We start from the raw sequence: 15,893 nt of genomic DNA, 5'->3' as shown, positions 1-15,893 counted from the left end.
GACTTATAAGTTTGCGTATTTATCCAAATATTATCCAATCAGGACGATCAGACATCTAAGTGTACGGTTATTGATTGACAGTTGTAGCACAGTCATTTTGCCATGCTAGACGTCTGGACTCTTGTTCTTCGAGTAAACCTCTGCTGAAGCATTTTGACGTGACCGAATTTTTGTTTTGGAAGCTAACACAGACATCCAAAGGCTCTAATTGCCTTACATAATGACGGAGGCAGACCAAGAAAGCCATCCTCCTAAAACAGACAGTGGCGACGAGTCTGACGAAGAAAGTGAAGTTCTTGAAGAAAGCCCTTGTGGAAGGTGGCAGAAGCGACGTGAAGAGGTGGGTTAACATTTACAACTAGTCATGTTTTAGTGAACTTGACACACGCATGTCATTTGTCAATGACTTCTTCGTGCGTTCTCAAGCAACCTTTTAATGCACATCTTATTGTTTTTGATAACACAGAGACATGACCTGAGCCATGTAGACAGCTTAAAGTTTCGAATCACATCAGCAGCAAAATAATAATTATCATGATACAACCTGGTATTCACCATACGGTCCATTATTTATGACCTAAAGGTTAAACAACGAAACACCACAGCATGCCACCGTTATCCGAGTAAAAATAGTAATTACCTACCAACCTGTTTGCCTTTCTTGGATAGGTTTTGTTGACAGAACATGACCATTTAATTTAAAGGAGCTAAATCGCTAATATTTCATATTTGGGACCTAGGAATTGACACCACAAATGGGTCGCAACACATAATAATATGAATACATATAGACTGATCACATTCAATCATTTCTGTTTTTACTGTAATTTCTAATCAGTTATGTTTGGCGAAATACCGTAGGTCAGAAGTCTCAAGTGAATGGAAATCTCTAGCGTCTAGTTATTTCAGTCTACACCAATAATATTTATTGCGCAGGCTCTCCAGATAAGAATATGGTGGCACCGTTTGGCATGATTTGTAGTTGTGGAATATGTTTAGCCTCGTTCTTCAAGTCCCTTGTTACAAATGGCGCTGAAATGCATTATGGTATGTAGGATTCTGGTACCAATGGTAAAATGTTTATTTTGTCTTATATATTGGATATCAGAAGCCCATCTTTTCCCAGTAAGATCAAAACATCAATGTTGATTTAAATTGACAAATAATTTGTGTTTTCAACATTGAAGACTTTGGATGATTTTGAGTTAGAGACTTACATGTAGCTACTTTTAAAGAGTGAATAGCGTGCAGGTTATTTGACATTGACAATAGATCAACATGTCCATATGTCCCTGACTCTGTTTGGGAGTTGTTGACAGAACATGTAGGCATTTAAAGTGCTCATATTTTTATTACCCACACATATACATGTATGCAGTTTGTAGGCTTACATGACATCAGATCAACCAATCCATCCGTCCCCTGGATGTGATTTAGGTGTGTCAAAAGAAAATTATTCCCCATGGATTACAGAGCCTTGTTAACACACTAGCCGACAGTAGTCATTGGATGGAGGTTAAATATGCTTTTGTTATTCAGGATGATCAAAGAGCAGTGAAATCATAATAATTTTTCTTGATGACCTAATAACTAGCAATCTGCAAATAAGTTTGTCATGCTATTTTCAGCCTTAGATTTTGTCCTATAAACTACCGGTACCTTTTTTCTAAAGACTTGATCCAAGTACCAACGTGAAAAGCAAACAAAACTAAGTACGCCAGTACGGTACTGTAAAAAAAGTAATTATAATGTGAACAAAAACAAAAACAAGCATTTAAAATTATAATTCAAATGGCATTCTGTTTTTAAACAAAATAAAGTACTGGTACAATGTTTTGTCACACCTGATATTATCCAAATAATAATTTAATCAACGGTAATTAATTGGATTGTAATCAACATCATAATACATGTACTTATACAATTTACAGTAACTACAGTTGTGAGTTGTTACTGTTAGAATAATGTGAAACTGCTTACTGTACCTGACATGTTTGTTTAAAATAGGGTTAGGCTTATACACAATCTCGGGTAGACTATATGTGTTTATTTTAAGCTCCTTTTTGGGTGTCACATTATTAGGAGCAGAACAGTAGGATGTTAAACCCCATTTCATTTCATTTCATTTCCTACTGTTCTGCTCCTATACTGGGCTAATGAAGACGGGCATACGCCATACAGTGTGCTATGAGGGAAATTTTACCCGGGCAGCGGCACTATCGCCTACTCTTATATCGAATTCCAACTGCCAAAGGATCTTTTACGTGCATTCCAATGTATACACGTGACCTCGGTTTTTCGTCTCATCCGAAGGACTAGACAGCTGTCCTTGTCAGGCCCTCCGTTCTGCACCACAAAACAACTGGTCAGATATTTATGTAGTGTAGACCATCGAAAGTATAATAAACGAAATAAAGATCTGTATTTTAATCGGATTGAGATAACTACAGAGCGCAAATTTCAAACAAAGTTTTCTCAATACTTAAAGGTGGGTTGGATGGCTGAATGGTTAGCGTGTGCGCACCATATCATAAAGTCTGTCATCGAGTCAACTCGCTTGGTTTCGATTCCCCAGTTGTACGTGACAAGGAGCAGGGTCGCCTGTCCAACCTCGTGGGTTTTCTCCGGGTCCTCCGGTTTCCTCCCACTGCTAAATACGCCTACACGCAAGAGAATTATTGAAATAAAATTAAACCATATGTAAGTCCCGAAATGACCTAGTTTGTGTGAGTGGGCGTTAAGACCCATTTCTCTCTCTCTCAATACTTAAAAATATCAGATTCAGTTAGCCAGAAAAGTTACAACTTGTTCCCAGTACTTGATTATAGAAAAATTTATTGAACCATTAACCAGAATCAATGTCAATAATGGATTGGATTGACAAATGAACCATATATTTTGTAGATAATCGATGTTAAAAGTTCTATGAATTACACCAAAATTGACAAAATTATTTGTCTGCAGATTGGTGGTGATCCATTATGATCCCAAAGTAATATTGTTTCAGTCTTTTAAATTAATTTGCCATAGTAGTTTCTTGATATTATTGAACCACTACCCATCATCCGTATAATAAAATGATCAAGTTTAGTTTATTTTGGAAACAATTCTGTTGATTTAACCAGATGCAATGAATAGTGTGTGTCATAAATAAATTACTTGCCTTGTTTACATAGTGATGGAGAATTAGGTTAATTCAATTACCTTCTTGGTTATTTAGAGTTTGAAAAATATGTGGGTCAAAATTTGATACATTTGCATATAAATAATACAAATGTAACTGTCTAGATTGACAAGTCACATGCATTTACTATACAAACATGCTTTCTTTATCTTGTCACATGTGTTTATGACATGAAAGAATACCTCATAAATGGTAAAACAGAGAGAGAGAAATGGTATTTAACTTCAGTCCTTATGATCTAATTTAAAGTGCACACGTTTAAATCCCCCCCCCCCAAAAAAAAAGGTAAACAACACTACATGTATCTTTCAGTTAAACATACATAACTTTCCTTCTTGATTTAACGATTAAATGGATAATCGAGACTATGTTGTTTATTGTACTGACTTTAGTAATGATGACCGAGGCTAGGGGAAAATTTCAGTCACTTAGTTCTCGGTTCATAGTGGATCAATTTGAATGAAATTTTCATCAAATTGCCTTTACATTATCTAGTGTTTAACTATTATAGTGAGAACTGCCAACTCGTTACCGAATCTCCCATAATGTATCTTTAATTGACATAGTAAAGTCTGATGTAAAAGATTTTGATTTCTTGGTGAAGAAATGAAATGGAATGCATTCAAATGGAGTGTAACTTTCTAATTTTTTGAAGTGACTGGGTGCTATTAGGATAATTTTGCTTAGGCAGCAGCGATACATCCTACCCTTATTTTGAATTTAGACTGTTAAGGGTTCTTTTATCTTTACGTTGTTCATGACAAGGAGTAGGGTCGTCTGTCCAACCTCATGGGTTTTCTGTAGGTCCTTCAGTTTCCTCCAACTTCTAAAGATCCTACGCGCAAGCAAACTTTTGAATAAATTTGAACCATACGTTAGTCTCAAAACGACCTAGTTTGTGTCGGGTGGACGTTAAACTCCATTTCTCTCTCTTTTGTCTTTACACAGGACCTCATGTTTTTAGTCTTGTGTGCTTGCCTGTTTCTTTTACCCCAGTTGGTGCAGAAAAGTGGGAGGTTAAACCAGATTTCATATGTTTTCTGAACATGATGATGGTAGTGTAAACATGCTTTAATTTTAAAACATTACTGTTTTTCTTTGGGAACTGTACATTTATTTAAAAAGTACTATTTAAGTTTTAAAATTTTAAGGCAAAAAAGTAGGAGACTAATTATTTAGCTAGATAGACTCTGAAGAACTAAAAGTCAATTTGGTTTGGCCTAGCCAATATGGTAAATATTAGCCTACTTGTTGTGCAATATGTTATAGTATATTCCATTCCATTTACACAGTTTCAGATTTAAAGAGCTGTTTTCTCTCTCACCCAGAAAATAAATATACTTAATTTTGAAAAATTCCTACCCTAGTACCAGTATTTTATGTAAATTTACACTGTGTTAGCCCTGACCAACATTAAGTTTTAGTACCTGGCAAGGTATTCTCACATGTTTGCTTCTTCAAAACTAGGACAAGACTAAATAATTTGTCCAGCCTTATACATATAATTCTACAGTGAGCGTGAGTTCAAGAACAACTTCAGTAATTACTCGCAAACCACTAAATATGCAAATGCTAACTAATTATTGTCATTTCCATTGGGGGTTTTGTTAACAACATTGTGTCTATCACAGTGACACTCATACCTTAAACACATCACTCATACACAATCTGTATATCATTTTTTTTTTTACAATTTCCATAATTTAGTAATTTACCAGGAAAATGCAACTAGCTTCAAAGAAATTATGTCAGAATAATCAGAAGGAGTTGAAAGTTATAGCTGAGTGAGTAAATCAGGCGCTCATCAGAAAGTACCTTTGGTTTTTCTAGTATGGTTCCCCCCTTGTGACAGAGGGCCTTACAGGGAATTGTATCCTTTCATTCAAGGTCCTGTGTACATGTCGGAAATGAAAATAAAGAGTAGGCTGGGCTTTGACTGCAAAGTTTCCCTTGTAGACTGCATGCATGCTATATACCAGTCTTTATTAGCTTAGTTGATACAGAAAATTAGGACGTTAAACATGTCTGTTTCATTTTAAGCTTAATGTTACAATGAAACTGCTATGGATTGTCAGATTTCAACAATCTTAATGTATTTATATAGTCAGATCAATATCACATCCAATGGAAAATTAATTTGTTATAACTGTTGAATGCCCTTTAAACTTTACAGAAGGAACATATTGGTATATTTACATAACTTGGTTGTATTCTCCTTGGCTTAAACCAATATGATCTACATGTATTATGAGCACATATAGCTATTCATCTTAGAAAGCAGTCTTTGCAGAAATGACAAATTATGTAAATAGGTTAAATCCTAAATGGCATGAATTTAGTCAATATGTATTTTGAAAATATCAATCATTTGAATTACCATATCATAATGATCAAAATAAATGGTCTTTATTTATCAGGTCGAGGTGATCTACTCGCTCAAAATTGAAAAGATTCGGTTCTAAAAATGAAAGTTGTAGAGAGTTGTTTCAGAGGCATTTATTGAACGTTGTTTTACCCATATCCACCTTGATCACTTTCATAATATCGTTACTTTAATTAAGTAAGGTTTCCTTCAATGGTAGTTAGACTGAAATATACAGGTCACAATTCAATTGAATACAATTACTGCTTATTACTGAGCGATGTTATTTAGTGCTGATCAATTACCCTTAACAACCTTGATCACTTTCATAATATCATTACTTTAATTAAACATACATTATGCAAGAGCTAAATCTGCCTATTGCAGGTCTTTCTTTAGCCTGAAATGTTATATAAACTATTAATTAGACATTTATTAACAAAACAAGACCATAATCAACTCTCGATGGCATTGGATACTCAAGATTTTAACTAGATTAAAACGGTTTGCCATTTAAAAATTTAATTTAAAAATGTGAAAGCGAGGCGAAGTCCCGATTATACCAGTGCCCTGGTTACCACTGTGCACACATCTTGTCAAAACTACAAACAATGAAGTAATTTGAATGAAATTTTCAATAAATTCTTTTTTTATCATCTATTTTTGAATTATTATAGCAAGAATGACCAACTCTTTATTAAACTCTTAACTAATGTATCTTTAAGTTAGGTTTCATTCAAGGTTATTAGAAGGGTAACCCTTGTTGGCCAGCATTAACCAAGTGTTGTTTTTTACATATATACATGTATGATGCCTCGTTATATTTTATCATTAATTGATAATGACTAGTGAAGCATAGTCAAAACGTCGCTAAGTAATATGCTGTAATTTTATTCCACAGAATTGTGACTTGTATGTAGAGAGTTCTCCAATCCAAAAATGCAATTTTGAAAGCCAAAGTGTCCAATGGAGTACAGGCTTCATGTTCAAATATTTGTGCTTTTTGACAGGAAATAATGGTATTGGTACATTTGTACGATCGCATAATATAGTGCATCAGTGCTATTGCTAATAAGAGCTTCCACATGTATATCAGCTTCATAAGAGAATCAAGAATCAAACACCTCAAATTCAAAATACATATAGATACATCCATCTTCATTAGTCCAGTTGGAGTAGAAGAGAAGGACGTTTAAAGCCATTTCATTTCATATAGATTCATTATACATGTATATAAACTTTGTTTTGATGGTTTTTGTTTCAAAATGTGATCTCTGTATACATGTACATGAACATGAGCATATTTTTATTTGTATATTTTTGTACGTGTTTTTGACTTTTTGTGCAATCCTAAATATAAGCCACCTGTCAGCTGCTATTCTTCTGATGGTTTGCCATTTTGTCAGTCATACATATTTTTATTGATATTTTTTAATGTATCTTGACACAGAGTTCAACTTCATTAATGTCTGACATTTTCATTATATTCAGGCCAGATTTGTGTGTATCAATATATGTTTTTACATGTATTATTCTTGTTCATGATTTACACTAGATTGTAATAATTTTTCTACAGGTCCTCCCATTTCTTCACTCTGCTAAAGGCACCTACATGATTAGTGAAATAAAAATAGAATCACATATTAATCCCGAAATGGGGTTGGTCAGCCGAATGATTAACATGTGAATCTTGCATTATAAGGTCTGTCATTCGATTCCCCCTCTTTTACTTGACAAGGAGTAGGGTCGCCTGTCCAACCTTGTGGGTTTTCTCCCACTGCTAAAGACCCCTACACACAAGCGATTGATTGAAATAAAATTGAACCTTATGTTGGTTCCGAAATGACCTAGTTAAGTGGATGTTAAACACTCACTCTCTCTCTCCTCTCTCTCTCTCTCTCTCTCTCTCTCTCTCAATGACACTGTTGAGTTGACATTAAACCACTGGTTCATGATTTACATAAGATTGTAATGATTTGTGGTTGTTTATATTTTCAGGTTGAACAAAGAGATGTACCAGGTATTGACAATGCCTTTTTGGCTATGGATACGGAAGAGGGAGTGGAGGTTGTGTGGAATGAGGTTCAATTTTCAGAGAAAAGAGATTTTAAAGCTCAACAGGTATGGGTCTTTCAAATTTATTGTTTAAATTATTGTATGTATATATATAATTACTGGAAGTCATAATAGGAGAATTCCGTCAATAGTTATCAGAACTAGGTGACAGCTTCAGTTTAGAATTTTAACGTAATTCCAGCATTGAACAGCAGGAAAGTAAATTATTTATTTATCAATAAACTAAATTCAATGTTTTTGGGTGGGGGTGGTGGGGTACGAAAATAAAACCTCAGCAATAAGTGATATTTTATTATCACATTTCTGTTTCAATTTGTAAATTCTGTTTTAAATGTCATATTCCACATTCCCCCCAACAAACCAACAAGTCCTTGCATGTCATTTCATCATTATTACTTGTCTTGACGTCGCGGAAACGGCATGTTGCCAGGAAAAAAAGACATTTTTTCTGCTAGTGCAATAATGCAGGATTTTCTTTTTATCCATACATGTACTTAAATATGATTGAACATGTAGGTCAGAATTCTTGAGTTTTATTTTCTTCAACGGATGGAAAGATAACAATTAAATATGATATTTGTTCAAATAAGACAAAGACTTGATACTCACTGGACTAGAATATCTGAGAACAACCACTAACACTAAAGTGGGACTTTTGTCGACTTTGCCACTCAAAGCAACTAGTTGCAGTCAGTTGAAAGTGTGCTTACGTCAATCATATCAACAACTGAGAGCAACCGAATTCGGCAAACTCACCTCAACTCAGAACTGATAGCGATTACACTTAAGACATGACTGTTATTTATTCGTCGCAGTGTTCAATAAAATGGCGAATAACTTAAGAAAGCACCCCAAAGGCATGGTCAGTCTTGCCACAATTCTGTTAATATATTATTGTCGACATCATCAACGTTTGAAAAGTGGGTATCGTCGTTGCTTCCATTTGCTTATTTATAAAGTCACATGACACATGTCCCTTATCACATGTCCCTTATCACATGATGTTATTTCCATAGAAACAAGTTGTAAGAATGCTTATGTCGACTTCAACTAGTTGCCGCGAGTTGCAAAAAGTTGAACATGTGCCACTGACTGCAACGTGTTGCTTTGACCTTTTCAGTTGCTCCCAGGTGCCAAAATGGCATCTGCTTACAGTTGCAAGTAGGGCTGGCGAAAAATATCGATATAGCCGATAATCACCGGCGACTACGGGAAAATATCAATATTCAGTTCTTGATATCGATACTCATATAAAAAATAAAGGAGCTTCAATAAAATGAAATTAACGCAATATTTTGTGTCAAATAATCACCGCCATATCATTCAAAATATCAAAACATCTTAAAACTAAAAACACACACACTAAGATATCACCGCGCCGGTAATTTTGCGATTGTTTACAACAATGACAAAGAATAATTAATTAATTGTTCAGGGGAAATAACTTGATTTTAATAGAAAATTATTTATTGTTATAAGCAGCCGAGGAAAAATGTCAACAGCAATTGATGGCGAGCGCAAGGCTGCGAATACCATTAGATAAGTTGTGAAAAAAACAAACATTAAGAAATCATAGTTTAAGGATCATAGGTTTTTTTTTATTTAATCAACAACACATTTAAATGCATTATTAGCATACAAACAGTTATTTCTTTCAACTTCAAATTTTCCGATATATCGATATCAATATTTAAAATTGGTATCAATTGCCAGCCCTAGTTTTCGATATATCGATATCAATATTTAAAATTGGTATCAATTGCCAGCCCTAGTTGCAAGGTTGACACAAGCCGCCCTTAAGACATTCAAAAACTAAAAAAGGGTCTTTTCTTTTAACACGCGAGCCAATCTTTCAGTATTTTGTTTTTATTTTACACTTGCCAATTGCACATATTTCACAACAATACCAAGTTGTTAAAATGTTGAATTTACTGGTAAATTTAATAATAAAAACAAAATATGACAACTCTTGTCACATTCTTGCGTTTTATCATAAAATATTTTATTCAGTGAGAGCATAAATTACCATATGTTACGCGTTTGACAATAAGTAACCACAATAAGAAATAAATTTGTGGTGCATAAAAATTGTTTTGTGTTTGAAATTCATGCTTTATTAGGTACATGTACCAGGTATTAATGATATAATGGAAACACATGTGTCGTGTTAATCAATGGCTGTTTTCTATTCAAATGTTTGGTTTTCTTATTTAATAAAGATGTTTGATTTAGTTTTCATCATTGATAAAAACTCGTTTTAACATGGTTAAATTTTACTTCCCAAATGTTGACTGTTAACTGGATGGCTGAATGGTTAGCGTGCGCGCTGTATCATAAAGTCTGTCATTGAGTCGACTGGCGTGGTTTCGAATCCCCGGTTGTACGTGACAAGGAGTAGGGTCGCCTGTCCAACCTCGTGGGTTTTCTCCGGGTCCTTCCACTGCTAAAGACCCCTACGCGCAAGCGAATTATTGAAATAAAATTAAACCATATGTTAGTCCCGAAATGATCTAGTTTGTGTCGAGTGGACGTTAAACCCCATTTCTCTCTCTCTCTCTTTTATTGTCCCCCGCCTTTCGAAGAAAGCAGGGGACTATTAAAATGGGTTCGTCCGTCTGTCTGTCCGTCTGTCTGTCCGTCCGTCTGTCCGTCACACTTTTTGGGACACAATAACTCTCTTCCTAATTGAGCTAGAATGTTCAAACTTGGTGTATGTGTTTATTAGGTCAATGCCTTGATGGAGTTCGAAGATGAGCATTTTCCGCTTAGGGTAAGCAGAGATAAGCAATTTGATTGGTTGATGCTTTGGGACACGATAACTCTCTTCCTAATTGGGCTAGAATGTTCAAACTTGGTGTATGTGTTGATAAGGTCAATGCCTTGATGGAGTTCGAAGATGAGCATTTTCCGCTTAGGGTAAGCAGAGATAAGCAATTTGATTGGTTGATGCTTTGGGACACGATAACTTTTAATTGAGCTAGAATGTTCAAACTTGGTGTATGTGTTTATTAGGTCAATGCCTTGATGGAGTTCGAAGATGAGCATTTTCCGCTTAGGGTAAGCAGAGATAAGCAATTTGATTGGTTGATACTTTGGGGCACGATAACTCTCTTCCTAATTGAGCTAGAATGTTCAAACTTGGTGTATGTGTTGATTAGGTCAATGCCTTGATGGAGTTCGAAGATGAGCATTTTCCGCTTAGGGTAAGCAGAGATAAGCAATTTGATTGGTTGATGCTTTGGGACACGATAACTTTAGTTCTAATTAAGTGAGATTGATGAAACTTGGTGTATAGTTTCATTACAGTAATACCTTGACTAAGTTTGATAATGAGCATTTTCTGCTCAGGGTAAGCAGAGCGATACGCAATTTGATTGGTCGAGACTTTGGAAAACAATAACTCTCCTACTTTGATTGTCCCCCGCCTTTCGAAGAAAGCAGGGAACTATTAAAATGGGTTCGTCCGTCTGTCTGTTTGTCTGTCTGTCCGTTCCGCTTATTTGTGATAAATTTATATGTGTCCTCTAATTATTTTCCTATTTCGGCGGGGGACATCAGCCTCACTGTTGGCTTGTTTTAACACATGTACATGTATGTTTAACACACACACACACACACACCCTTGCTCCGATGTCCTGGGCTTAACATCATGAAAAATGAAACAGAATGAAATTGACATCCGATTTTAGTCAAATATTTTCTTGTATTTTTAGGATAAAATTCGAAGAGTATTTGACAACTTGATTCAGTTGGATCATCCAAACATTATCAAGTTCCATAAATATTGGACAGATTCGAAGAGTGAAAAACCAAGAGTAAGTTTGATTTTGTTAGAATAATATTAGTAGTTTAGCATACAATTATATATTTTATTATCTTAGGCAGTTGGGTGGTTAAGGCAGTTGGGTGGTTAAGTTGTCTGTGTGATAAGGGTGGGGGAGCCGCAGTGGCGAAGTCAGTAAGATTCTGTCTCTCTAATCAGGAGCTCTAGGGTTTGCTCTAAGTGTGGGCCAAGAAGTTCCTTCAGTTTCCCTATGGCAGTGGTGCAGGATGAAGGGGCTGTCTAGGACAGTGGCTAGTCGTTTGGATGGTATGAAAACAGAGAGATCCCATGTACATATTGTCTTGCATGTAACATACACCTTTACAGTTGGAATTCGATATTAGAGCTAAAGAATTAAGAATTGATTGTTTTTCCACAGGTAATCTTTATTACTGAATACATGTCATCTGGATCTTTAAAACAGTTCCTGAAAAAGACCAAAAAGAACAACAAACCATTCCTGCTCAAGGTAAGAGTAACCTCCCCTTCAATGCGATTCCATATGTATTAGGGCATAGCATTTCTTGGAATATGGGTAGTTCTAAGAAATGCCTAGCTAATTAATTGCGTCCTAATTCTACTTTTGTATGTTTTAGGCATGGAAACGTTGGTGTACACAAATTTTATCTGCTTTGAGGTAAGTTGTCAAAGCTATGCAGGTAAACGATTTGTGGTCATACATGTAGGTAATAGCATGTCACCTCCGGGTTCTCTAGTGTAAAAGGGGCACCTGTTAGTAAGTAACAGTAAATGCTCAGAATACACTCACAATGTTTTTGTATTGTTTTTTGGGCGTGTTATCTTTTTCTCATCTATGAATCCAATCTTGACTTTACACCCATGTGGATTTACCTGTCAAAAGGAATTAACAAGTTTAATCCATGTGTAATATTGTAGGTAAAGTATATTTGTTGAAGGTGAGTATGTTTTGACGTTGTTAGCAGTTTGAAGTTTTATCTCCGACTGTGCATGTACAACCATATTGTAGGTATATAAGATTTGATGAAATCAGTTGTTAATCTGTTTTTATTTGTATTTTTTGCAGCTATTTACATTCCTGTGATCCACCTATCATTCATGGCAATTTGACCTGTGATACAATCTTTATTCAGCACAATGGACTTATTAAAATTGGATCTGGTGAGTTCAATAACTTGAATCTTTGTTTGGTTCTACTGTATAAGAGGGGGGCTTGTGCTCTAACATGCACATGTGTACGCTTTAGATCATAAGGTCTGTCACTAAGTGAAGCTGCATGTACATGACAAGGAGTAAGATTGCCTCCTTACCTCGTGGGTTTTGGACATATCCCCAGTTTCCACCCACCACTAAAGACCCCAACGCTCCTGCGCGAATTACCCCAAGGAATAAAGGTATAAAATTTTATCATATGTTACTATACCCCCCCGGTGCCGGTGTTTATCAGCATTTTCTGCTTGGGCTTAGTTTTATTGTTTGTACTTGATGCTTTTTGGATGGTATTGGGGCAGGGGACATCAGCATTACAGTTGGCATGTACTTTTTGTAGGCTTTTGCATTCTCGTGTTGCTATTGTTTATACTTGATTTTATATGCCCACATTTTCATGTGGAAGTATTATGCCGTCGCCCCTGTCCGTCCGTCCGTCCATCTGGACGTCTGTCCGTCCACAATTGATTGTGGACTCTCTATAGGTCACAATTCTTATCCGATTTTGACAAAACTTGAAATATAGGTTTATCCCCAAAAGATCTTGGCTGCTTTTGATATTGGCATGTATCGGATCGAAACTTCATGGATTATGGCCCCTGACCCTATAGAGGTCACAATTTTTATCTGATTTTGTTGAAACTTGAAATGTAAGTTTATAACCCAAAGATCTTGGTTCCTTTCGATATTCGCGCATATCGGACATTATTGTACGAAAAATCGCGTCTTTAGCTTGTGGACCCTATAGAGGTCATAATTTTTATCCGATTTAAAAAAACATATTATTATATCACCGTTACACCCTAAGGACGGCTGAGTTCGAATTTCGTGAAAATTGGCCCAAAATTGACAGACAAAATGGCCACTGTTCGTTCTCAAATAGCGTAAAAATATGGTATATCAAGGTTGTGGACCCTATAGAGGTCACAATTTTTATCCGATTTTGTTGAAACTTGAAATGTAATTTTATAACACAAAGATCTCGGTTCCTTTCGATATTTGCACATATCGAATTGTAATTTCCTGAATTATGGCCCTTGATTGTAGGAAAAATCACTTTCTTTTTAGCTTTTTCTCTATCCATCTCTCGAAAATGTGGGCGTATCCTGCCTGGCAGCCGCTGGTTATCCCACCCTAAAGAAGTTAAAAGGGTGGGGGTATGTTACTGAAATTGGCACGAAGGGGTGTTACTGAAATGGGCATGGCTAGGATTTTACTATCCAATTTTAAAAGTAATTGCCTTCTGTGATAAATGTAGGGTTTATTGATTGAAGGCTTGTACCTATTCATGTTGCTATTGTTTATATTTTAGTTGCGCCTGATGCTATACATACTCATGTCAAGACATATCGTGATGATCTGAAGAACATGCACTGTATCTCCCCAGAATATGGCAGTAAGTCAAAGCAGCATGGTTCACCAAGACCTCCTATTAACACCAACCACAAAGGTGGGCCACTCTGTCTGTGTGCCAGTGCCCACTTTAATAGTACTAGCAATTTTCTCTCTGCTTATTAACAGATATGTAGTTTAAAATTTAGAGCAAGATCTTGACTCTTCTTCCTTTTAAAAGTATTAATAGAAGAAATTCGATCCGATTGAAATAGGAAAAATGTGCATTATCTTGAATATTTATAAATGGTAAAATAATTTGGATATGATCTAAAGAATTGAAATTTGTTTTTAAACGTTCCAAGAAATTTTGTTGAAAATATGGTTAAAATTTCTTATAAATTAATGACAAGAAAATTGCTGTCACATACTTTTTGTTCAATCAGTGACGATGAGCGGAATCAGGAAAATTTAACACACATGGCTGTTCAATCTGACATGCTTGAAGCTTGCACTTCACACATTTAACAGTAAAAATATCAAACATATATATATATTAATATTAGTATAATATTACTGCTAAGCTAATAATGCTGATTAACCTCATGCAGATTGAGTAGCTACCTACCATGGCTGAATTAGTAAGTCAATCTCGGTTCACAGAGAGATGTTTACATGGCCGACGTGATTCCCAGAGAGAAACAAACAGTAAACTTCTCTCTGGGAGCCGAGATTGTTAGAAAGTAGCTGGGTCGCTAACCAGGAGGAAGTACTCTCCTGATGCCTAATCTCATTAATTTCATGCAGTTTTAAACAAATAACTTTAAATTTACCGGTTTCTGTGTAAATTTTAAGGGTGGGGGGCACCTGTCTCACCAACGTCACTGATTACACACTTTTTCTGTTTTGTTCTTTTCTTATTCTGCTTGGTTTAAAAGGTTTAATCATTTTATGAGCGACTTTCAGATATTGTCTGAGATAATTTAATGCTTTATTTGCTTGAAACGATGGTTTTAGGAACGCTTTGAATATGCTTTGAATACTTAGTACATGTACATGACGCTACGTATCCACTCCCTGTGTCCATCTGATAAAAAAAAAACAACCAAAAAACAATAAAATAGTATACGAAATGGTTACTCTACTTAGTTTAGCATATTACTAATATACCATAGGTGTGGTTCAGGGACATTATATCTATATACTACCCTTGCTGATTTGAGGCTGTGGAAATATTGTGGATTTGAAATATACTAGCAGCTCATTAGAGAAGCGTTTCCTCCCAAAGGCCAAATTTCGCTTTTAGTTCTTAGGGGTTTTAATAATTAAATAGCCACTTAATTCCCATCAACAATTTATTGTTGTCGAAATTTCAAAACTTAAACATGTAGAACTTAAAGCCTTTGAGAAGAGCGAATAAGTGCTTTTGGTTTTTAAGTTATTCCCTTAGCTTTTAAGTTATTTCCCCCACCCCACCCTAACCCCAACAATAAATAATAACAAAAGTTCAAATTGGTGTTATCTAAAATGAAAATTTCTATATCAATCTCAAAAGTATTTTAATTAAATTCCTTTCCTTAAAGTGTGTTTATGCTTGTTGATAGAAGTTTGTTTATTTCTATTCTGGTTTCTTTAGTTTCTTAGAACTTAGTGGAGAAAAAAAATCTGTTCTTAAATCCGAATATTTGTTGATTTTCAGGTGTTTTGTTGTTTGAGGTTAAATGCACAAATTCTGTTTTTGTTATTTCACAATGTTTACCAGAGTTTACTAAACAATAAGGGTTTATTTGTAAGCAAGAAATATAATGTAATAATGAATGCTTGAACACCACCTACGATGTTCTGATTAATATACCGGTAATTAGAATTAAAGATAATATTTTTACAAGCCTATGTGATATTATCATAGTAAGTTATATAGAAGTAAG

At 35.3% G+C, this 15,893-nt stretch overlaps 1 protein-coding gene across 2 annotated transcripts in view; it reads left to right on the top strand.

The window, feature by feature from the left end:
• The first annotated feature begins 68 nt into the window (after positions 1-68).
• Positions 69-15,893, top strand: part of LOC126819780 (nuclear receptor-binding protein) — a 32,283-nt gene continuing 16,458 nt past the window's right edge. The window contains exons 1-7 of one of the 2 annotated variants that reach the window (XM_050548014.2): positions 69-340; positions 7,545-7,667; positions 11,336-11,437; positions 11,825-11,914; positions 12,042-12,082; positions 12,491-12,585; positions 13,946-14,029. In XM_050548014.2, coding sequence (XP_050403971.1) covers positions 221-340; positions 7,545-7,667; positions 11,336-11,437; positions 11,825-11,914; positions 12,042-12,082; positions 12,491-12,585; positions 13,946-14,029 — 655 coding nt within the window. In that variant the 5' untranslated portion in view covers positions 69-220. Of the gene's footprint in view, positions 341-7,544; positions 7,668-11,335; positions 11,438-11,824; positions 11,915-12,041; positions 12,083-12,490; positions 12,586-13,945; positions 14,084-15,893 lie in introns of both variants that reach the window. The other variant, XM_050548013.2, reaches the window with a different exon arrangement.

This window comes from Patella vulgata, chromosome 4, assembly GCF_932274485.2.
Source record: "Patella vulgata chromosome 4, xgPatVulg1.2, whole genome shotgun sequence".
NCBI classification, from domain to species: domain Eukaryota; kingdom Metazoa; phylum Mollusca; class Gastropoda; family Patellidae; genus Patella; species Patella vulgata.
The sequence above is the reverse complement of the archived record's forward strand: the minus strand, read 5'-3'. Positions and strand labels throughout refer to the sequence as shown.